We start from the raw sequence: 23,092 nt of genomic DNA on the forward strand, positions 1-23,092 counted from the left end.
CCAGCAGGTGGAGTTTGGCACACTGGTGGGAAGGAGAAAAGCGAGAGTGGTTTGCTTGGCCTCCATTTGCCAAATGGGTAGGTGCCTTGAAAGATTCTGAGGTTAAATAAGTACCCAAAAATCAAAAGCTTTGGTTTTGTTTGCTTGGGGTTTGTTTTTTTCCCCTCTCACCTACCAGTCATCTGTGTACTTGTGTGAGTTAAATCAGCTCTTTTGGGTATGCTCTGATCTTCCTCTTGATAGGGGAGGACAGCAAAATGGTGGGAGTGAAAATGACAGCCATTTATCTGCTCTTTTCTATACCGCAAAGAAATTCCTGTGTAGGCTGTACTTGCAGGAAGTTGAATGTCTGGTTGGTTTCTGTGTTATTTTAACTACAATATCTATTCTTCACTTACCTTTCTGCTCTTTATTGACTTTCTAAAAGGGTCCCCATACACTTTCTGGTGTCAGGCTTTCACTTATGGGTCAGCTACCCAGGCCCGGGAGATTTTATTGGCTTTTACCAGCTAAGGGCAACCTAGCTAACATTTCCTCTCTTAGAGGACCCAGTAATTTTTGGACACTTAAAAGACTCAGAAGAGGTTTCATTTTCACAGTGCAGACAAGAAGCTGAGTTCAGTTGCTCTTTTAACAGTTTTTGAGATGCGTAGAGCATAGTGGTTAATGTAAGGGGAATAATCAGAGCTGCCAGTTCACAGCTTCTGCAGCTCATTAAAGCAATCAAAATCCTTGCTATTAGCAGAAAGTAGTTCAGTGTCCCCGACACGTTTACTGAAAATGTATGCTCTCTGTGTGGCAAAGCCGTCAGTTTCCAGAGTTGCTTCCAAACATCCTTAAGAAGACACCGCATTTGTGAAAGGTGCTGACTTGAGAGCTCAGACACAAACATCAGCCATTCACAAAGCATGCACAATTCAGAGAGCAAAGCAAGATTTTTTTTTCCCCCCCTCTTCTCCTTCCACTTTCTCTCATATCTCAGGCCAATCCCAAAGAAATCACTTCTCCTGCAGAGCAAGCAACGTGTTCCTTGAAGTCTATTCAGCATCAGATCTGTCAATGGAGCGTAATCCCAGTTACTCACCCTTCGCAGTGGAGCCTGTGGATACATACTCAGGAGCAAACAAGACTGAACGTGTCTCTGAGGTTTCTCCTCAGAAATAGGGCAGTGAACAGCCTTTTTATTTGTGAAAGGCCTAGGGAGGCTTTAAGCCAGCACCATGAGCTCTGCCTACATTCTCAACAGCCATCTGAGCTGAGTAGCCTAGGAAAATACTGAGGGTGCAACGGAACACCCCCTAGCACACATACTATGCTACTTCAAACAGGGCTTAAAAGAGGAAAAAAATCTCTTATTTGAACCATACAAAAAAAAAAAATGCACGTAGCAAAGTTCTACTTACTGAGTAAATCTGAATAGGTGCCTGTTTGTTTTAAGGCAAGTGAGATCTCAGGTGTCTCAGCATTAGTAAATCCATCAGATTCAATACAACATTTAACAAATTTTCATTACAAGATTGCAAGGGGAGGATATATCAGGGCTAGGAAAAACATAGATCACAAGACCAGACAATATATTCTCTGGTGTCCTCATGTATCCTATGTATTTGCTGCTACAGGAACCTACCTCCTCAGGAAAGAAAAAAAAAAAAAAAATGCTTTCAGCTCTTGCGTGTGTTTATATTAAATCAGAAGATAAAACCAGTGATAGATTTTAACTACTGAAATCCTGATATTTTCATTCTAGTTTGTTTAACAAAAAAAAAAAAGGCAACATGGGAGAAATACATACCTTAAAAAAATGTGTGCTGATGCTGCTTTGGACTATCACCTTCACATATACATACCCATGATAATGGAAGAAAAATTTCAAATAAGGCAAAATCCAGGATTTGTCTTAGTGATATGCAAATTATATTCAGATAGCAAGAGAGAAAGTAAAGTTCAGTTTCACCTAAATCATCTGTTACAAATGAAAAACAGTATAGCCATGAGGAAAAACATACACAGAAGACAACCAAGTCAGATTAAGCAGTTCACAGCAACTGATCTATAACTAGATAACACCATATTCCCTATTTGCAACAGAGGTTCCAAAAATGCATTTCAGGGGACCTACCAAGTTTTCCTAGAACCAAATCCTGACAGCTCCAGCTCCAGCTTTCAGCTCTGTAAATGAGGTGGTGGGAAAGCCTGGTCCTCATCAAACCTGTGAAGAAGGATGTATCCTCTAGGTGGGCTGGAATTGCTCTTTCACCACTTTGGAGACAAGCGCACCAGGAACAGCCCTGACAGAGCTGCGCATCAGATGCTCTGGGTTTCTAATAGTCCTGCTTGTAATCTGTACTAGATACTTGTCTTTGCTCTGATCATAGGGCAGGACTGCATTTTGGATGCATTGGTCTACAACTCAATGATGACCAAAGGCACCCTTTTACCCTCCCGCTTTACCTCAGTTTAAGACCTAGTTTGCTGGGTTTGCTTTTGTAGAATATCACTTCATCATTATACATCTTATACATTGGCTTCTATAAATGACAAATGGGCTGTCATTTTTACTTTCTTACATCTAGAATTAAAAAAAAAAAAAAAAAAAAAAAACCACACACAAGAGTTCTATACTGAATTAAAACATAAGGCTTTTTCCCCATAGTGATCATTATTTTTACTAATCATTCTGTGAAGCAATAGGGAACTAAATTGAAGAGGACACAAAGAGCTTACAAATTTTCTACCTCAAGATATACGTATTCAAATAGGTCCAGGTACCAATTAGTGAAAAGAAGCACCTTCTTTTTTCATTTTTTAAAAATCAAAATAATAAAATGAATAATGTCAACCAAATAACACAAAAGCAAACCTTGAGAAATCAACGCTCCGCTGTTATCTAAGCTGATTAAATATGTAACTTCACAGTATTAACCCTAGGAGAATTTAAGGCAATGACAACATCTTTCAGTTTCAACTCCCTTACTTAATATAAATGCCTACCTGATTTAATTGTCCATTAGCTACTTTTTCCTTACGCCTTACTGTCACTAAACACAATTATGGAGGGTTCTTATTCCATCATCCTCTTCTTCAAAAGGACACAGTGGGCTTTAAAGAAGGTATGACAGTCAAATCACATAGCAGCAGCTTAAAATACAACCATTAACACAAGAGAATTTGACTCAGTAACAAGTTGTGGTTTAAGTTTAGGAAATCATTAAGGGACTCTGTTGGGAATCTCTCATGTGCACAGACAAATGAAAACGAAGAGATAACAGTACAATTCTCCCCCTGCAAAGGCGAAACAAAAAGCATAAGAGTAGAATAAACTACTTCTGCTTAACTTCTTGCGATCTTGTCACTGGCTATATGGACTCAAATACTGTGGAGCTTACTGCCACACACATGAGTTTCATTCAGGCTTATGCTGGCTTCCCCAGTGACAAAAATCTTTAAATTCTTCCTCCTCTGGATGACCTGCCCAAGGAAACAGCTTAATGTAACTTCAGCTATGTCTGAGGATAACAGAATTTTTCCTTCTCTGGTCTTTACTGCTTGAGAAGGCATGTCCTGCTTACTCCAGCTCTGAACCCAGTTCAGCATTTCAGGATCACTTAGTTTTTTAGGCCCAGATATAGTCATGTCACTCAGGATGATCTTCAAGAGAGGCAATAAGCTAAGATATAGGTGGGTATTTCCTAGACAGTTTGAGTGTCATCTTCCAGCTGAAGTCAGGGACACAAGCTCTGCTGTCACCAAAACCAGTTTTACTCTTATAACCAAGGCAACCTTATTTCCATGTGTGCATTTTATGGAGATTTATTCTGTCCTTAGTACTTAGGCATGGATTTCTGGTAGGATCTGTTGCTTGTTTGGAAGGGATTTTAAATAAATAAATATAGGCTCATAACCAACTCTACTGGCTTTTACACCATGCTAAAATAATTTATTTTTATACTTTTTTTTTTTTTCTCATATTCATCTTGGGTTGAAATAGCGTCTAGATTTATATTCCTCCCAAAGCTTATAATAACGGTTTTCAATAGTTAGGCAGAAAAAGGACTGCATTCTGCATTTCTGCAGTGCCAAGCATAGCAGTAGCCGTTTCCTTTTTGTGATAACGGATAACAAGCCTTTCAAAGCCATAAAGTGACAAGAACTAATAAAGAGCAGGAGTTTTCCACCCCCACATTTCTATTAACAGTTCTATAAGCATCATACAAGCCTCATCAGAGCAGAACGCAATCATTCCCCCAACACAAAAGCAAAGATACAGTGACCAAGAAGATGGAAACCTCTACAGAAGTTTGTATTTCTCCTTGCCTTCAAGGCTACATTCAGACTTTCCATTATGATCACTGATCTCAAAGAGTGGTAAATGAATGCTATTCCAATTTAAATCCTTCTTGTAGCAAATTTGAAGCAGAAGTTATGTCCTTGGCATACAGACAAGAGCCAAAATAATTCTCCTGCATTCCGTGAAGCAACATCATTTATATTTGCTGAGGCTGATGCACCTTACCCCTCCAGACATCAGTTCAGCCTGAGCTTAGGGTAATGAAATGTCAGAATAGTATCTTTACTGACAAAGTGAAATTAAATACTCAATAATATAGAGGTTAATGCAGAAATTAGGGACATTTCCTGGACAGATTACAGATTTGGAGGGGGGACAGGATGAGTTGGACACAGAAAGCGGGAAGAGGAATGGAAGATGGGAAGAGAAAGAGATTCACACTTGCTGCTGTCAAAGCCTTTGGCCAGGATAATTCCTGTCTCACAGAGCTGTATTTTTGGAGGAAGAGTATATGCTTTCTATAGCGATTGTATAAGCATCTCTTCTTCATGCTCCTTGAAGAAAATAGTGAAGTAGACATAGTACTTATTATTTATACATTTCAAAAGCTTAAAAGAAAAGGAACAGAGCCTACTGTCAAATTCAGAAATCCATCTCCAGAGGGCAAGAAATGCACATGCAACTGAGATCTAAGTAACTTATTCTGCTCCTTCATAGATAAAAAAAAACACAACAGTTTTATAACGGTACATACCCTAGAAAAAAGAAAGCTCCGTGTGCTGAATAGAAAAAGCCAGACTAGTAGATTTAACATTATTTTTTGTCTCAGCATCTTGCATGTCCAAAGACTACTGAATGATACAGCAATTAAAAGGCAGAACCAAAGAAATACATGTCCAGAAAATGCCCAACAGAAGGAGCTGGAAAGAAAAGTCTCCCCACAGGTTACGAGTGCCAGAGGGAAGATGAGAATTCCAAAGGCGTTGCCATTTGAGCAGCGTTAATCCAGCCAACCTCAGTTGCTGTTATCCAAACGGTCCTGCAGACAGCCTGACTGCTGTGCATGCGTGTGATTATAGATACATGCGTATGGCCATTTACTGTGAACACATAGCTCCACCGAAAAGCCTATGTAGCTCACATAATTCCTCATTTTTAAGACCTTCGAATTTTTGCTTCAACAGAAATTTCCAGTTTTTAACATTGATTTCATCCTGACCTGACAGCAAAAGAAGCTGCACAGACACACCTCACAGTTAACTCTGTACAAAATTCTGCGTCTAAAAGCCCAAATTCATGATTGATAGAGAATATTTGTTGAATAGCTAAAGAAGAAAGCATTGTTTATAGTTTATATTCTCCAGTAAAAAGGTCACTAGGGAAGACAATTCAATATTTAAAGCACAAAGAGCAAAGCCTGGGGGAAGAGGACTGCCACTATAATTCCTTACTGACAGGTCCAGGGGATAACAGAATACCTTTCTTTGCTGCAAACACAGGGACAGCAAATGATTTTTTTTTTTTTTTTCCCTCCACCATTTTTTAGGAAGACATAAGCCCAAAACGCTAGAAGGAGGGGTATTCTCCCCTCCCTCTGCAAGCCTGCAAACCAGCAGGATTGCAATGTCATTCCTGTTTGCTTCCCCTTTTTTTCCCCTGACTCTCTTTACCATATCAGGAGCATGTGGTCACCAGAAGAGAAAGAATTAATTACCATTTGGCTATGTGCAGGATGACTGATGAATATTCATTTGGTAGCTCAAGTGGACTTTGCCTCATGATTAAGGAGGACTTCAGTGAACCAAATATTCCTATTACCAAATCACGTGGTGCTTTATATAATACTTGCCAAACTCAAATGGAAAAACTGTCACTGGCAAAATAAGGGGCAAAGGGAAAGGGCTGTACTGATTTTGAAGACCTTAAATACAAGAATAAGTAAAATATGGCTTTGTATTACTCTACTGAAGGAGACCTTAAAACAGTCCAAGGCTCTGATTCACAATCCCTGTCAGACCTAGCTGTGGAAAGAAAGACTTAGCTGAAGAGGCTGCTGCCCCCTCAGATGGGAACAGCAGCTTCTTCAGGAAGCGTATCTCTACCTGACAGAGGCTGCGCATCACGGCCTTCAGACGTCGCAGCTCACAGCCTTGCATATTAATATAAATTGAAAGTGATGTTGCCTCTTGTTAATACATTGGGTCGCGGTGGCTTAGACCAGGCGTATCACCTTTCTGGAACTCAGCTGCAGGGGCATCATTTTCTGAGGGGAGTAGGGGACAGCTTTACATCGTCCCAGCTGGAGTCAGCAGAGGACACGAATGAGCCTGTATTCTCCCAACACGCTGCATTTGAAAATGAATTTTCATTAACTAGTTTGTTATGAATCCAAGAAAAGGATGGCACTGCAAGGAGACAAGAGAGTTTGTGGTCAGCAAGTATACAGTAAGCAACATAGGTAAACCAGCACTGTTTAGAAATCCTCATTAGATAGATTTCTAAGGAATGTACATGCTCCCAGGCAAGAAAGTTCAGCTGTGATCGCTATAGGCACCATCATAAAGATTTAAGAGAGGGAATATTTTTACAGCAAAATATCCACATAAACCTTTTGTCAATAGCACAATGCTGGCAGTGATACATATTATTTGAGCACAACTTTATTTTCAGATCCAAACATATGAACTATATTCATTCAAATTTAGGGTTGGACTCCTTGTACAACTGTGTTAATAACAAAAGGCACCTTTTAGTCGACTGATCTTTGTAACTTTACACTTGTATTATAAACATTAAAGATCTACTTCACCGATCTTTCATTAACAGCTGTTTTCTACTCTCGTCATCCAGTGGAACGGCCATGAAAGCGGTTTCTTCACCATCTCTTAAACACAACCTTGGTGAGTCACAATTTAATAAAACAAAACCACTTATAACAAAAATGAGAAGTGATCCAGAGGCTAGCTATATTTTTTTGTCTCTTTTTTTTTTAAAAAAAAACCTCAGACATACATCTGTATAAACTCTTCAGATGTGAATAAGTTAAACAAGGGCCATCATCCTGGTACCAATGGGGACACACTCTCCTCATGTCTGTGTCCAGAACAGGGTCGGGAAGTGAGCTGGGCCACCTACTTCTGGGCCAAGAGCAAGGCTTTGGCAAAGAGCGCTCACTGAAACCGTGCCCTGGCACACCACCAGCTGCACCAGCTTTGGCTCTCTCCACTCGGCAGCGCTCTGCCAGCACTGTGAGACTCTGGAACAAGCCACACGTACCCCCAGTTTCAGGCTACTAGAACGTGTGCAGCACAGCTCTCATCTTATTTCAAATGCTAAGTAGGAAAAATACTATTACCTTTACTGTCACCATTGCCCATTTGCCAGCAGAGGACACATTCACCCTTCCTTGAAGTTAGGCAGCTCTTCAGGTTGTTGCAAAGAATATGTGGACAAGGATGCTAAGGCACTTTCTGTTACTGCTACGTGCTCAAGTCAACTTCTTTGAAAGCCTTCCAGAGGATCAAAATAAGATGCCTCAGACAGACAATACGAAAACATCTCTACAGTCAGTGCTGTTATTCCAGGGGGCCTGCTGGCAGCACTAGAAAGTGGAAGTTTTTGCTTTGGGGGAAAGAAGGCTGGGACTTATCAAAACCTCTGAATTTACTAAAGCCAGAGATCCTAGCAAGTACCAAAGTTAAGAACACAGGTGCTTCTCTCCATTTACCAACATGCTGAGGAAACCATGTGATCACTTACAACTACTAGAAAATGCTTATTTCTGATAATTTTTGGTACCACAGGCAAGCATCATAGAATTTTTTCTAACCAAACATCAGAAAAAGCTTTGGCAAAAATAATAACTGAAAATATTTTGTAAATGTTAACCCACAGGAGAATGCAATGAGGATAGGAACAAAGGTCTTTATATTACTACAATCACGCTATAGATGAAAAGGGACATACCTTGGAGAAAGCAGACCCCCTAAGTCTAGTCCCTGTGCTAACAGAACCACACCACCTAAGTCACTGTGGCCAACTCCCGCAATATAAGAATATTGTGAATTCAGAGGTTTTCCCAGGTTTTATCACTTTCCCCAAAGTGTTAAAAGGTAAGATGTCTTTTTTGTTTGTTTGTTTTTAGTTAGGTTCTTCATTTTTGTAGCTGTATGAATATGCTTGAGAACACTCTTCAAAAAGGCTCAAGAACCAGAAGAGGAGATATTGCAAGCTGCCTTTACTCTGATCCATTCTTAAGTAATTTTCATTCTACTGGTGGAAGGATAGAAGAATTTTTGGCCTCAAGGGCTTGTCAGCATTGGATGCATTAGTGTACCTTCCATACACTTTACACCTCAGCCCCAGAGGTGCAAAGACCAGCTCTAAGACATGCAGGGTTCTGTTCGTGAGCACACATGGAGATACATCCTCCCTGCACCTAGTCAGCAGCATCCCATTTAACCTCCTGTCATGGCCCTAGGGCTAACCACCAGCCTCAACTCAAAGAACCTTCCCCTTGCCATTCGTATTTACTAACGTTTCATAATTCATCACGCCACAAGCTTAAGTAGTCTGTTGACTGCTAGACCCTTCTCCCTCATCTTTCTTTACAAAGCCTTTTGAAACTGCTGCACAGCCCCCACCTCCTTCCGATTTGGAACATGACCATACTTTCCCTTCTAGAAACACAGAATGTTTCTATGTTTCGCTAACATTTTACATTTGTGTAGCACCTTATTCTTGAAAAATCTTGTCTGGACCCCAAATGACCTCAAGTGACTATCACAGTGGCACTACAATAAAAAAAAAAAACAAAACATCTTGCTTCAAACGCTGAGTTGTTTCCTTGTATGCTGACCTGAGATCCTTGGATGTGTTCCCATCTGCACTGTGCTTAGCTGCAAAACTATAAGCCAGTGTGATTCCCTTTCTCTCTGTCCCTCCTCTCCAGGCTTTGCCTTACTTGTCTGAAAGATTGCAAGCAGAGGACAGGGCAGGGTCTGACTTCTCTAGGGCTTACAACACTGGGGCTTACTTAGGTTTTTAAGTTGTATGTTATACAAAGAGGAACAACTCCTAGTCACAACAGGCTTGCAAATCCACTTAGAGTAAGTGGATTACAGTAAGGCTTTTACAACATTGATGACTGCTCTGTTGCAGCACATTTAGGTTATGCTTATTTCTATTACCTTTCCTTTGAATGAAACAGTTGGAGCAGACTGCCAAGGAAAATACAGGTATTACTTCTAATAATCCAATTCCACAGCAAGTTAATAAGGGAAATAAGTCATTTTAACGCTTTCTAAAATTGAATGAGTTTTTTTAACAAGAACTTCACACCGCCAATTCATTAAGTGTCTTAGTATACCAAGGTCTCAAATTTGGAGGCTTCTCCCCTCAATAGAAACACCAGTCTGTGTCTATAAGCATATCCTGCACATGCTTATGGCCAGTGGATAAGGTATGCCCTTGCAGTGGGTTGACCTCAACCAACAGCCAAACACCCACCCTGACTCCCTCTCACTCCTCTCCTGCAGGCTGGGGGAAAAGGCAGGCAAGAAGACTCGTGGATTAAGATAATGACAGTCTGATAGGAAAAGGAAAGCTGCGCGTGCAAGCAAAGAAAAACAGGAATTCATTTGCTACTTCCCATCAGCAGGCAGATCTTTAGCTACTTCATGGGAAGCAGCAGCTCAACATGCACAACAGTTGCTTGGGAAGACCGCCATAGCCACAAACATCTGCCCTTCCTCTTTCTTTCACTGAGCTTTTAATGCTGAGCATGACGTGAAATGGTACGGAGTAACCCTTTGGTCAGTTTGGGTCAGCTGCCTCGGCTCTGTCCCCTCCCAGCTTCTTGCTCATCCCCAGCCTACTCGCTTGGGAGGGCATGGGGGAGAGAAAGCCTTGAGAGAAAGCAAAGACTGTTCAACAACAGCCAAAAAAGTGGTGTGTTATCAATGCTGTCTTAGCCACAAAGGCAAAGCACAGCACCATGCGGGCTGCCATGAAGAAAGTTAACTCCATCCCAGCCAGACCCAGTACAGTCTCAACCCCTTATTCCATACCATTCACATCATGCTCAGGTCACACATTATCTAACACATCTAAGTATCCTCTGTCCCATTCATACATTGTTTAATTTCTATATGCTACTCAAACCTTTTCATTCATGAAATTCTTTTTTACCAACACTTACAACTTACACTACATACTTAAACCACCTTTACATCCAATCATCTGGTTTATACATCCTCATTAACCACTATACCTTGTCCCTTGACATATATACAGATGATATCCCCCCATTCCATGCTCCCCCTCCCTCAAACATCCATAAGAACAGTCGGTGACTTTGGTCCTATCTGTCAAGGAGATCACTCAGGACAGGAGAAGCAGCATGTTGGATTGTTGAGCACCAGGACTGCCTGGGCTGGATCAGTGCTGCACTCGCATCGTTCCTCGTGAGGCTCATTCTCCGTTGGTTCAGGTGATTCCTGCTGTATTACTTCCTATATCATACAAGTCAAATCATGGATTATTTTCGCCCAGGGATAAATCTAGTGGAGGTACACACCAGATTTCCACTTCCTTCTGCACTACTCACCAAGTGCACCTGGATCCTTGAGCAACGACAATCCCACAAATGGGCTTTCCTTTTCCCAAGGGAGAACAACCCACACTGCCTTTGCCAGCCACTTACCTATATGGACTGCAGGGACCTCATCTCCTCCCACAGTATGTAGGGGCTTTGTTTGGGCAGAACCAGGGCACATATTAGATCATCTGGTGTTAAGCAGCCAAGTGGCTTCTGCTAAACTTACACCCCACTGCTTCCATTCCCCAGCGCCCTATGCTCTCAGCATAGTCTTTAACAGTCCATTGTATCGTTCAGTCCTTCCAGAGGCTTGTGGGTGATAGGTTACACGATGCACCAAATCAATGCCATGTTTCTTGGCCCAGGAATATTTGAGGTTATTTCAGAAATGAGTTGCACTGTCTGACTTGATTCTTTCAGGGTTACCATGACACAGAACTTGACTTTCAAGGCTCAGGATGGCATTTCAAGCAATGGCATGGTTTACAGGGTATGTGTCCAGTCACCCAGTAGATGCTTCCACCATGGTAAACACATAGCACTTGCCTTGGCAGGTTCAGAGCAGTGGTCCAGTATAGCCAACTTGCCAGGCCTCACCATATTGATATCCCAGCCACCTCCCTCCCTCTATTCCAAGGAGACTTCACTCACTTGATTGCAGTGCATGCTTCACATGTGTGACAGCCTCAACAGTCAAGGCCACCCCTCAATCACAAGCCAATTTTTTCATCATATCTCTTCCAGTTACCATCTTTATCTTGAATTCTTCAAGCTTTTTCATCCTATTTCCCCCCCCTGTCCTGTAGAGGCGGGGATTGAAAGCAGCTCAGTGGGCATCTGGCTGCTGGCCAAGGTTAACCCATCACAGTCTCTTTTTTGGCATCCAACATGGGGCGCACAGATTTGAACCTGTAACCTCTTGATCTGCAGACAAATGCTGCTGGCCCAGGCCAATCCACCACAATCCAAACCTGCTCCCTTTAAGACATTTCTTATAGCTGGAGAAGGCTCTTGCCCAGAGCAAAGATCAGGCTTGCCCTGGATGACCTCCTTGACTGAGTTCTTGAGTATAATTCTCAGTAGAACAAAATTCAAAGCTGCTGAGAAATGCATGTGATTAGCACTTCTACAGGCAAGGACAAGGCAGCTTATCAAGGTGTTGAGCATATTCAGTGAAACTTGGTTAAATAAATCATCTTTTAAATCAACCTTTGCCCAATCAAAGTCCAGTCTTACTTATAGGTACAGCCACAGGAGGGATAGCAAAAGAGAATTCCTGTGAAGGCTGCTCCACACAGACACACAGGTAAGAAATTCCTTTTTTGCTAATGCCTGTTCCCTTAGAAAACTCCTTTTTATGATCCCAATAATTTTGCATGTAAAGCTTTCATGGATTAAAAGGAGTAGTATGCAGTGCACTATAACATTCCGTCCATTTCTAAATATGAAGAAACAATCTTTCCCATAAAAGCCTACTGTTTCTTGAGCTTTGTGTACCACTGGTTTTGCATGTTAACTTCAGGAATTAGCACAGATTCCCAGTGTTTGTCAAGAAAAACTGTTTTGAGTTGTAGTTGTGATCAATACAGTCTGATGTGTTCCAAACAATGTCCAAATAATAGGGCAGTCCATCCCTACATGGAGTTAGCTCCAGTGCAACTACACAGAGACTCAAAAAAGCACATGGCACCTGACCAAGGGGAACAAGTGAATCATGATCTGCAGGCTTGCTATCCCTGCATGCTGAAATTCCCCATATTCTCCAGCTTCGGTGACATCCATGCCAAATCCCCACCACACATCCATACTGTTCTATATGCTGCCCAACTAACCTCAACAATGCACTTTCAGCTTCAATAGCAAACAGCGTAGCATGGGTAGCCACAGAGGTGGTTCTGCAGTAGGCTGCTATCATGGAAGGATTTGACTGCCACCTACTTCTAAAAAAAGAGAAAAGAAAAAAAGGCCAGTCCCCACATACATTAGTCACACAGGTGATATGAAGAGAAGAAAAACCATGGAGTTGCAAAGAAATCTTTACAGGCAAACAGATTAATTTTGTTAGTATTTATTAGGCTGTGATTAATGGCTAATCTCTGCAACACAGCCTTGGCCTTTTGACAGACTTCTGTCAGTAGAGAGAGGCAGAAAAAAAATTTTCCAGTAAAATACAAATCAAGTTTGCTAATTACCTGGACTTTCCAACTGGAGGAAGTTGTCTTCATTCGTCTTGTTCCTCTACCATCATGGATCTTTGGCAGGAGTTCCTAAGACAACTTATTTGGAGTTGTTCCCTGGTCACAACTATTGCTTACTTTCAGTATGTAGTATTCCTGCTAATGATATACATCGCCCAAATCAGAATTTCATTACATCATAAAAGCATAGAAAAGTTTAGGTTGGAAGGGACTTCTGGAGGTCGTCTGGTCCAATGCCCTGTACAAAACAGGGCCAGCTTCGATTGGGTTGCTCAGGGCCCCATCCAGGTAAGTATCTCCCAGGAAGGAGATTCCACAGCCCCTCTGGGCACCTGTTCCAGTGTCTGACAGCCCCCAAGATGAAAGCTGTCCTTATGGCTAATTGGAATTTCCCTTGCTGCAGACTCTGTCTGTTGCCTCTCATCCTACCACTGTTAACTTTCAAGAAGAGTCTGGCTCTGTGTTCTCTACACAATCCAGTTAGGCAGTTGAAGACATCAATAAGATCTTCCCTTTACTTTCTCTTCCCAAGACTGAACAAACCCAGCCCTCTGAGCCTCCTTAATCGTTATGTGCTCCAAAACCAAAATCACCTCAGCAGATTAGCTCCAATATGTCAGTTACTTGGGGAGCTCAAAACTGGAGACAGTACTCACAACTGCCAAAGAGAGGGGAACAATCCCTTCCATTGGCCTGCTGGCTACATTCTCATACCACCCAGTATACAGTTGACCTTTTTCACCCCAAAGGTACACCACTGGCTCATGCTCAACTTTGGCACTTGAGTGCTGGCCAGCCAGCAGTCAGCCTGTATTGTTGTACATGGTCTAGATACATTTTTTTTTTCCCCCCCACTTTTCTTTGTTGAAGTTCATGAGGTTCCTGTCAGCCCATTTCTCCAGCCTGCTGAGGTCCCTCTAAAGATCAACCCTAACCTCCAGCCTATTGACTTCTCCCCCTCAGTTTGGTATCACCTATCAGCTTGTTGAGGATGTATTCTGTCTCACTGTCTGTATCATAAAGATGTCAAATGGTATCAGCCCCAGTACCAACTCCGAAGAATGCCACTGATAACCAGCCAACAGCTGGATTATACACTGCTGACCAAACCCCTCTGCACCTAATAGCCCAGCCAATTTTCTGCATCACCTAGTAGTCTGCTTCTCCAGTACATATATCGCCAAATTGGCTACGCTGGCTCTACTAGAGACTGTATCAAAGTCATTGCAAAAGTTAAGGTGAACAGCATCCACCACTCTCTGGCCATCATAGAGCCAGTCCATTCATCATGTAAAGTTATCAGGTTCATCAGATATTATAAAAATCAGTAAACCCATACTGTCTGATCTCAAACATCTTGTCCTTGGCATATGTGCCTTGACACAGCTTCTAGGAAGATTTGCTCCAAAACCTCCAGGGGACAACGGTCACTGCCTAATAGCAATCCCCAGCATCAAGTATACTCCTTAACCAGCTGGCCTCAAATTCTCTGGGCAAGTAACACAGCACCCCAGAGACACTGACTGGAAATTCTGCTCCAGTTGTCACAAATTCATTGAGAAATCATTTGAATCAAACTACTACAGTTACTTCAGCAGCCTGTCATTTCTAAACCAAATTTATTTCCTTTCTCACACAACATCACATTTTTATATTGATTACATCTCATGTCATTGTTAAAGTCATCAGGGTTGGAGACAAACTTTTAGTCAGGCAGCAAATTGAGGCTTTATGGTCATTTTGGGATTCATGTGAGAACTGCAAGATAAGCGTACTGTCTCAGCTCCCCTGTTTTGTTCCACGCAGACCAGGCAGTATTAAATTTCCTCTCCTGCAAGTGGCACATTCCCATTGTCAGTAGGTGTATGCCCAAATATTCCACACTTGTGTTAGACCTCATAATACCTGCATTCATATCTTACCCAAGTCTCACATAAAATGATATGTCCAAGTGAAATAGCTCTGTTAGCTCCTCTTCATAACAAAATCAAAGTGTTTAATTAGCATTCAGAGGCAGAGGAAAACATGGACAGCTCCAAGAACTTTGACTCTACCAGTAGCTTCTAAAGGACACAGAAATTAAGCAAGTGCACCATTTTGTAGGAAAACTGAGCCTTAGAGATATCAAACCCAGCTAGAAGAAAAAAAGCTTTGTAAGTGGAGACAAGGGTCTTCCTAGTTCCTTTATAGTCCTTGCTTTCCACCCTCCAATGCAAACCCTGCACTCATTAACAATAACAATGTCTCTTCCTGAAACTTGATTTTGTTTAGCTAAAATAACTAAGAACAGGAAAGCCTGGTGAGGACAATGAGGTCCTTCCTTGATCCCACCTGTTTGTCCACCTGCACAGGCTGCCCAGAGAAGTTGTAGGGTCTCCATCCTTGGAGATAATCAAGAGGCTGAGAGAGCTGGGACTGTTCAGCCTGGAGAAGCAAAAGCTCAGGGGAAACTTAAAATATCTGATAAAAATATCTGAAGAATATTCAGAAAAAATAGAAAGAACAAAGGAAAAAATAGAAAGGTGCAAAGAAGATGGAGCTAGGCTCTTTTCAGTGGTGCGCAGTGACAGGACAAGAGGCAACGGACACAAACTGAACCACAGGAAGCTCCATCTGAACATAAGGACACTTTTTTTACTGTGAGAGCGACTGACCACTGGCACAGGTTGCCTGGAGAGGTAATGGAGCCTCCCTCCTCAGAGATATTCAAAAGCTGTCTGGACTTGGTCCTGGGGAACTGGCTCTAGGTGGCCCTGCTTGAGCTAGGAGGTTGGACCACATGACCTCCAGAGGTCCCTTCCAGCCTTGACCATTCTGCGATTCTGTGAAATCCCATTTTGTCACATAATTTCCCTATGGTGTTCCAGTATTTTTTGTGCTGCTGTTATTTTTCCTCTGTAAGACTTAATTCTGGTATTAAATCCTCACGTCAGTTTTCACTATGTTATCACAGGCGGACAACTTCTTTCTTCCAGTTCTGCATCTTGCTTAACTTCATTTGAGATAGGGAGACAAGAAAAGCAAGGAGGCAGAGGGAAAAGGGATTGATTTCTTCTCCCTAGCCTTGTTAACTAGCTTCAACTTTGCACAGCTGGATTTCCTGTGAAACAAAACCCCAAGAATCCTGAAGCAAACTGTCTCAGTATGTATTTAGAGGGAACATATCTAGGTAAGCTTAATGTTTTTACTCACACATATCTTTTCCATCCTGTCTGGTAGAGATGGCTTCTGTTCTCCAGCCCCGAGAATGTAAAGTGACCAAAAAGCCCCAAAAGAGCTATGGATTCTACCTGCGTATCGAGAAAAACACAGCAGGGCATCTCATCCGGAATGTGGAAAAGAACAGTCCAGCTGAAAAGGCTGGCTTGAAGGATGGAGACAGAGTCCTCAGGGTTAATGGTGTGTTTGTAGACAAGGAGGAACATGCACAGGTACATCTCTGTTTAGTCTGGGATCCACACCACTCCCCCGTTACCCAGACCCACTGCCACTATGTGAAGTTTTCTCTTCCAGTTTTTACGGTATCTTCAGCTAGGAAATCCAAGAGCTCAGTCAACTGCTCCAAGTATCTCCCTGCAACATTCATTGCCCACCGCAGGCATGAAATGTCTTTGAGGTGCCTCCATAGTGCATAAGCAGAGGGAGGAGACAACAAAAACAGTAGACAGTGCAACCCTTCCTGGGGAGAGCTTTTAGGTCAATCACTCTAGCACCTGCTTGCCATTTCACCTTGTCCGCTACAGGTGGTGGAGATTGTCAAAAACAGCGGGAATTCTGTTGTACTACTTGTTCTGGATGACGCATCCTATCAAAAGGCAGAAAAGGAGGGAATGAACTTGGAAGAGCTGGGTCAAAAGGTGTCAACAGGACAGCAGCAGGAGCAGCAGTCCCCACTGCCCATGGCCAATGGAGTGATCACTGCAGTTCCACAACCCCGGCTCTGCTACCTAGTGAAGGAGGAGAAAGGCTATGGTTTCTCTCTGAAAACCACAGAAGGTGAGAGCCTGGGGAGAAGAGATAGTATATATATATATATATATAGTGTGTATATATACACACACACACACACACATATATGGGGCAGCAGGGACAGAGGCAACCACAGTTAGCACGTGGGGGCCAATGGGGACACACAAACTGCTCTTGCTAACAGAAAGAAAGTGAGAAGCAGCAAGATGATTTCAGATCCATCTCTAGTCCATTTCTGTACAACATATGCAGTGCACGGTTTTCTGAGGACCACATTTCTTACAGGGTGGAGAAAAGATGAAAAAAAAGAGATAAAAAGAATAAGCTATTGTCATCTTGTTATTTAAGCCCACCCAAATTTGCAGTCCCTGCTCAAATACCAGATGTACACTCAAGATGCTACATTAAGACCTCTTCTATTCCTCCAAATCACCTCAGCGATCAGCACACAAGGTTCTAGACAGCTGTAATAAACACTTTTCCTGATTTGTAAGTTATTTTGTTTAGAAAGCAAGGGATTTTGAACCTCTTCCACGTATGCCTTTCTTCCAAGGCCAGTCAACAGAATAGGGAAGTCTTCTGGAAAGCATCACCTCTAAAGAAGGTATTTTGGAATGCAATATAACTGAAAGACCAAACATGGAAGCCTTCCAAACACAGGAAATTATGAAATGTATAAAACAACAACAAAAGCAGTTCCTCACTTCAAACTAGGGGGGAGGCAGGCAGGAATCAACCCCCTTTCAGCTCTTAATCAGCCCCTTTGGCACTCTTGGTAGAGAAATAAAAGATTGTTTGAGCTGAAGATAGTGAACCAATGCCTTCATCCCCCACAGAAGTGATTTTTCCAGGACAGAATAAGAGGCAGAGGTGTGTCTACGTGGAATGCTTGTGGTGCCACTGTAATCTGCATGTAAACAGAGACCAAGACTCTCTAAGGACATCAGTGCTGAGTTTCCTTAACCATTAAATTCAGGCATATTTCAGTGACTTACCCTGTGTAACGAGTTTTCATTTATTTTAGGACAGAAGGGGTTGTTCCTAGTAGAGCTTTCAACACAAGGAGCAGCTGCAAAGGCTGGTGTCCAAAATAACGATCGCCTGATTGAAATCAATGGAGAAAATGTGGAAAATGACACACATGAGGAAGTGGTGGAAAAGGTATATTGTTTGTATACTGATTCACCTTCTGTTCTGGCCCACTTTCACAGCAAGGTAGCAGGGTTACTGACAAGGCAGGTCTGGCTGATTTGAATGCCTCGCAGTAAATCTTGGAAGCTACTGTTCATGTATCATCAACACAGCAGAGTACCCCTCTGCTTTGGCTCTGTTGTCAAGCAGCCTCTTGAACTGACTCTGAATGAATACTGCCATCAAGACAGGCCAAAGAATTTTAAATAACGGAAGTATACTGCTGCCAGGAACCCTATAAATAAATCATGCTCTGTTCCTAGAAGTCCTGGAAATACTCCTAATGGTAAGAAGGCAAGTCATCAAATGTGGTTTTCAGGGCAGGAAGAGGGGGAACTCTCAGATGACATAGTTAGCATGGAACAAGGAAAATCCATGATTTTAGACAGTAGTTCCTTTCTCCTGTTAAGAAGTCCAAAACTAATGAAAATTACTGTGCAAGTAATTTCACTACCTGGCCTCAGCTGCAAAGAACATTGCTAATGAGGCTTCCAGCTTTCCATTACTGGCACCGCTAAAACGCAGCTGGAGCTGAAGAGATTTCAGAGAGCCATGTGACAGGCAGTACATGCTCCGGCATTCCAGCATCACAATTCAGTGCACGCTACGAACTATGGAACTGTGCAACACCTGTGTTTTGTTGAGCTGCTATAACATCAACAGCAGAGTGACACTGATGAGTAAAGAGGACACCCATTAGACTAGAAAGGAGTAAGAGAAGGATGGACTTAGAGTCCATCCAAACAGACAAAAAAACCCCTGAAACCTCAGAATCAGTAATACCGGGAGATGGAAGAGGACCAAGAGTGACAGAAACTTGACTCTTGTCACTGTAATCTAAAATACTGGTATAGATGGCATATGTCTGTATTGTAGGAGATCCACAGCTAGATAAGCCACGTACTATCGACTGAGGCTCACTGGATTCTACTGGCACTGTACGCCACTCTCATGGGACTCTATAGCTAATTCCCTAGAGGTCAGGAACACAGTATGAAATACAGAAAATTTCCTCATATGTATGCTGGATCTCACATGCCCGAGATCTTGTCATGGTCCAAATTTCTGACTGGGGGGGGGGGAATCAACTTATAATAGTATGGCCTGCACCTTATGGCTCATTCATCAACAGCACCCACACTATGTATCAGTACACCGGTTACCAAAATATCTACAATTCCCACATGTTGTTGAAGGGGTGACATCTGAGACTGTATATGTATTGCCACAGGTAAAGAAGTCTGAAAATCATGTTATGTTTCTACTTTCAAATGAAGAAACAGACCACTATTACACAAGCCAGAAGATGGTACTGAGCAAAGAGAGTGCCAACCTAAGATTGCTTCCCCTCAAACCACGACTTATTGAGATCCACAAAGGAAAAAATGGTTATGGCTTTTATCTACAGATGGAACAAAGTACTGGTGGTAAGAACCAAGTTAACACACAGACCATGACATTTGCTATACAGTTTCTTCCTGTACAAGGTTTGCAGACCTTTCTCTTTGGCTTCTTACTTGTCATCTAGAAGTCCTCTACAGACGTGTTGCAAACAGAGCTACATCAGGGAAATGGTCTCAATCTGAAGTGCAATTCTGACAATTAGCCTTTGCCATGCATTTTAACGTCTTTAAACTTACCAAGCAAATACCTTCACATCAATCTTTTATCCCTTCTGATCTTAGATCATGTAATCAAGGAGGTCGATTCTGGGAGCCCAGCAGCCAAGGCGGGTCTCAAAGACAATGATATCTTAGTAGCTGTCAATGGTGAGCAAGTGGATGGTCTGGATCATGAAAGCGCAGTGGGAAAAATTAAGCAGTCTGAGGCAAAAACCACACTGTTGGTAGTGGATAAGGAGACTGACACCATGTATAAACTGGTAAGAAAATTCAAATCACTGCTAAGAATTGATAATTTATCATTACAAAGAGACATATGCAGCAATGAAACAGTCTGCTCTGACAGACACTTCTTCAACTTGCAGGAAACGTCTAAGATACACCCATATTTCAGCAACTTCCCTTGCGCTTGTACAGCAAGTCATTAAACAGCCAAATTTTTGGCCTATTCCAGATTTTTATAGGCACTATTGGAACAATTCTAAATTTAAACACACCACGAGAAAGGGCAGAAGTTTAAGACAGCAAATTCAGAGCTACACGGCTGTGTAACCATTTATGAACAAAACGAGTAACAGAATTCCCTTCTTACATAGATCAACACTAGTTTTCCACTCAGCCAGAAATTAATAGCAAAGAGTTCTTCATTGCAGCTCAAGTCCCAGTGATTAAAAAGATTTCAAACAAAACATGTTGGGCATGAAAGCCTAATACAGATTTCACAGGATAAGTTTTTATGTTAACAAAGTTTTATTTGTCACTTTTTTCAGGCTCAAATTTCCCCCTTTTCATACTACTACAAAGCACAAGACCCAACTCCAGCTAAAATGGAGCAAAGAGTGGAGCTGCACACTGAGCAGAAAGTGAACCACAAGCCAAGAATCTGCAAGATGGTGAAAGGGCCTAGTGGATTTGGCTTCAGTTTAAACATGATCAAGGACAAGCCTGGACTGTTCATCAGTGAGGTACTAATGTAGAATGAGGAACAAGGAAAAGCTCAAGTAGTCTGTTGGACAGCCTCCTCCCTTCCACCCTGCAAATACATTCAAGAAAAGCCACAATAGACAAGTCTTCTCCAACGTTCTCAGATAAGAGTTGTAATTGTTAAAGTCATACTGACATTGTAGGACCGAGATAGAAAATAAGCACCAGAAAACATTCCTGTTAGATGTCTAGACAGAAGGGGAATCCAGCTTTTGCATCATTTTTGCTTTTATTCATGAGGCTGGCATGGTAAAATTACTATTTTAAATAGATTTTTTTTTGACTGTAAAACATCCTAAATGTAAGAGAGAGACCTTCGCCCTGCTCTACCCCCCTTCTCTGAATTCCACAGCTGGCAAAAGTCAAACCTCTACTGTCTCAAATTATGTCTGTGCCTCTAGCTTTCTTGAGAGGAGGGGTTCCACTCGTTACTAAGGAATCTGTGAGATGTAGTAAAGTTAACTTTGAAGTTACTGGACAGGGACCTGCAAGTAATAAGAGAACTGGTTTTCTACCTGTCCATGATCCTACCATGCCACATTTCTATAACGAAAGTCTATCAAAATCAAGATGCATCTTAAATCTCAAACTGATGGGTTCCATGTTTATTATGTCTAGGCCTATTGCCTCTCCTATTGCCATTTCTGCCCCACAAATCTCCCCGTCCCCATGCTTATTTGGCCATCTTGTAAGGAAAGCAGTAACACAATAGTCTAGCTAACCATCAGTTGTTAATGCATCTTTCCATGTTTTATGCTAATATCACAGTTTGAACTTGCCTTTGCAGGTACTAAATCCCGGGCCAGCTGACACAGCAGGTGTAGAAAATAACGACTTTTTGGTGGAAGTGAACGGAGTGAACGTGATGACTGAATCCTATGACAAAGTGGTGGCAAGAATCCAAGATAGTGGTGACAGACTAACACTACTGGTGTGCAGCAAAGATGCTTACAAATACTTCCAGGGCCAGAACATTCCCATCACAGCCTCTATGGCAGATCCAGTCCATGACACTTCTGAACCTCCTGCTTATACAGAAAACCATCCATCAGAGCCAGAGAGGAACTCACCTGAACCAAGGGAAAGGGTGAGTAGTACTGCATTAAGTAGATGTTGCAGGATCATCTAGGGGATAGCAAAAGAACTCTTTTCAGCCTGGATTTTTACAAGTCAGTCTATGTTATTAAAAGGGAAGCTGTGGTCTGATTATCATAAACAACTCTTCCTTTCCCCCACACATAATACAGGTGAGTATCTTTAATGCAAGATTAAATCACAGAAAGGATGCACATAAAAGAGATTTTATGGAACAAGATAATCCAAATACAGTAATCCTTAATGAAGATGGGAAACAGGCAATACAATCCTGAAAGTGCAGGGAAAAAAGTGCTTAAATACACCAGAGAACATAAATCCCTTTTGGGGAAATCAGATTAAATATTTCAAAACAAATAATTTTGTGGAAGGAAAAGCAACTGACAGGTTATGATGACATTTTCTAGGAAATGTGCTAATTTGAAATTATTTTACTCACTTCATGCCATTAGAAAGAACCTGAAGCATGACAGAAGCCAGAAAAGCAGGAAGGTATTTCTTCTACAAACAGTCATTTTGAACCCTATGTGGTCAGCCTTAAATATTTAAATGCTTCTTTTCTGATCATGCAAAAGAGGCAGACAAGGAAGAATAAGACCAGTACTGTCTCCTATTCATTTTTCATTAGCCTTGTCTGCAAATGTCCAGCTGCAAGTTTTTTCAAGTTTCTTAGACACCAAGCTGCATTTTGCAGATCTGAAGTTAGCACCACTTTTGTGTGCAAATTCAGCAGGAATGGGAATTAAACAATAGGAAACCTCTACTGAACAAATTTCTCTCTAAACGTACTTAACAAAAAAGCGCTTCAACAACAAAAATCACGTTTGTTGGCCCATTCTGCCATCCAAACAAGTACATGATTAGTGCAGATGTAAACAGGCGTCTTTCATAACACTGCAGACTATCAAGCATGTTTACAAACTAAAAATAATCTCAACGTATTTGTTACTCCTCTGCAGGCAAGCTCATCCTCCTCTTCACAATCAGCTGCCTCTACAAGAGCAGACAGTGACAAAGATGACACAAAGTTGTAAGAAGACAAACTATGCCAAGAACAAAAAAGAAACCTTCCAAATTCTTTCTTCAATCATTCTTTGCTACTACACCTCCCAGAACTTGACTATTCCTGGGAGTGCCACACCTGTAA

The 23,092-nt window shown here is 41.8% G+C and overlaps 2 protein-coding genes across 2 annotated transcripts in view; one reads left to right on the plus strand and one right to left on the minus strand.

Annotated features, from left to right (window-relative positions):
* The window catches only part of CD160 (CD160 molecule), a gene marked incomplete at its 3' end in the record, with an annotated part of 40,078 nt that overhangs the window by 15,630 nt on the left and 1,356 nt on the right, over positions 1-23,092 (minus strand). The window contains exon 2 of the mRNA XM_082336513.1: positions 2,120-2,209. Within this exon, the coding sequence (XP_082192639.1) occupies positions 2,120-2,204 (85 nt within the window). The 5' untranslated portion in view covers positions 2,205-2,209. The remainder of the gene's footprint in view (positions 1-2,119; positions 2,210-23,092) is intronic.
* On the plus strand, positions 14,600-23,051 carry PDZK1 (PDZ domain containing 1). Its single transcript, XM_082303802.1, has 8 exons — positions 14,600-16,515; positions 16,828-17,080; positions 18,078-18,214; positions 19,476-19,671; positions 19,930-20,126; positions 20,637-20,831; positions 21,638-21,937; positions 22,905-23,051. The coding sequence occupies exons 1-8, from the start codon at positions 16,306-16,308 to the stop codon at positions 22,977-22,979; spliced, it is 1,563 nt and encodes a 520-aa protein (XP_082159928.1). The 5' UTR covers positions 14,600-16,305; the 3' UTR covers positions 22,980-23,051.

The sequence above is a fragment of the Platalea leucorodia genome, assembly GCF_965183815.1.
Source record: "Platalea leucorodia genome assembly, chromosome: 2".
NCBI classification, from domain to species: Eukaryota; Metazoa; Chordata; class Aves; order Pelecaniformes; family Threskiornithidae; genus Platalea; species Platalea leucorodia.

Bases quoted from the DNA above. Each gene is read 5' to 3' on its own strand.
- PDZK1 (XM_082303802.1), top strand. From the start codon at position 16,306: ATGGCTTCTGTTCTCCAGCCCCGAGAATGTAAAGTGACCAAAAAGCCC. The intron at 18,215-19,475 runs GTATATTGTTTG...GTATTGCCACAG, and splicing joins ATGAGGAAGTGGTGGAAAAG to GTAAAGAAGTCTGAAAATCA. The intron at 20,127-20,636 runs GTAAGAAAATTC...CACTTTTTTCAG, and splicing joins CTGACACCATGTATAAACTG to GCTCAAATTTCCCCCTTTTC.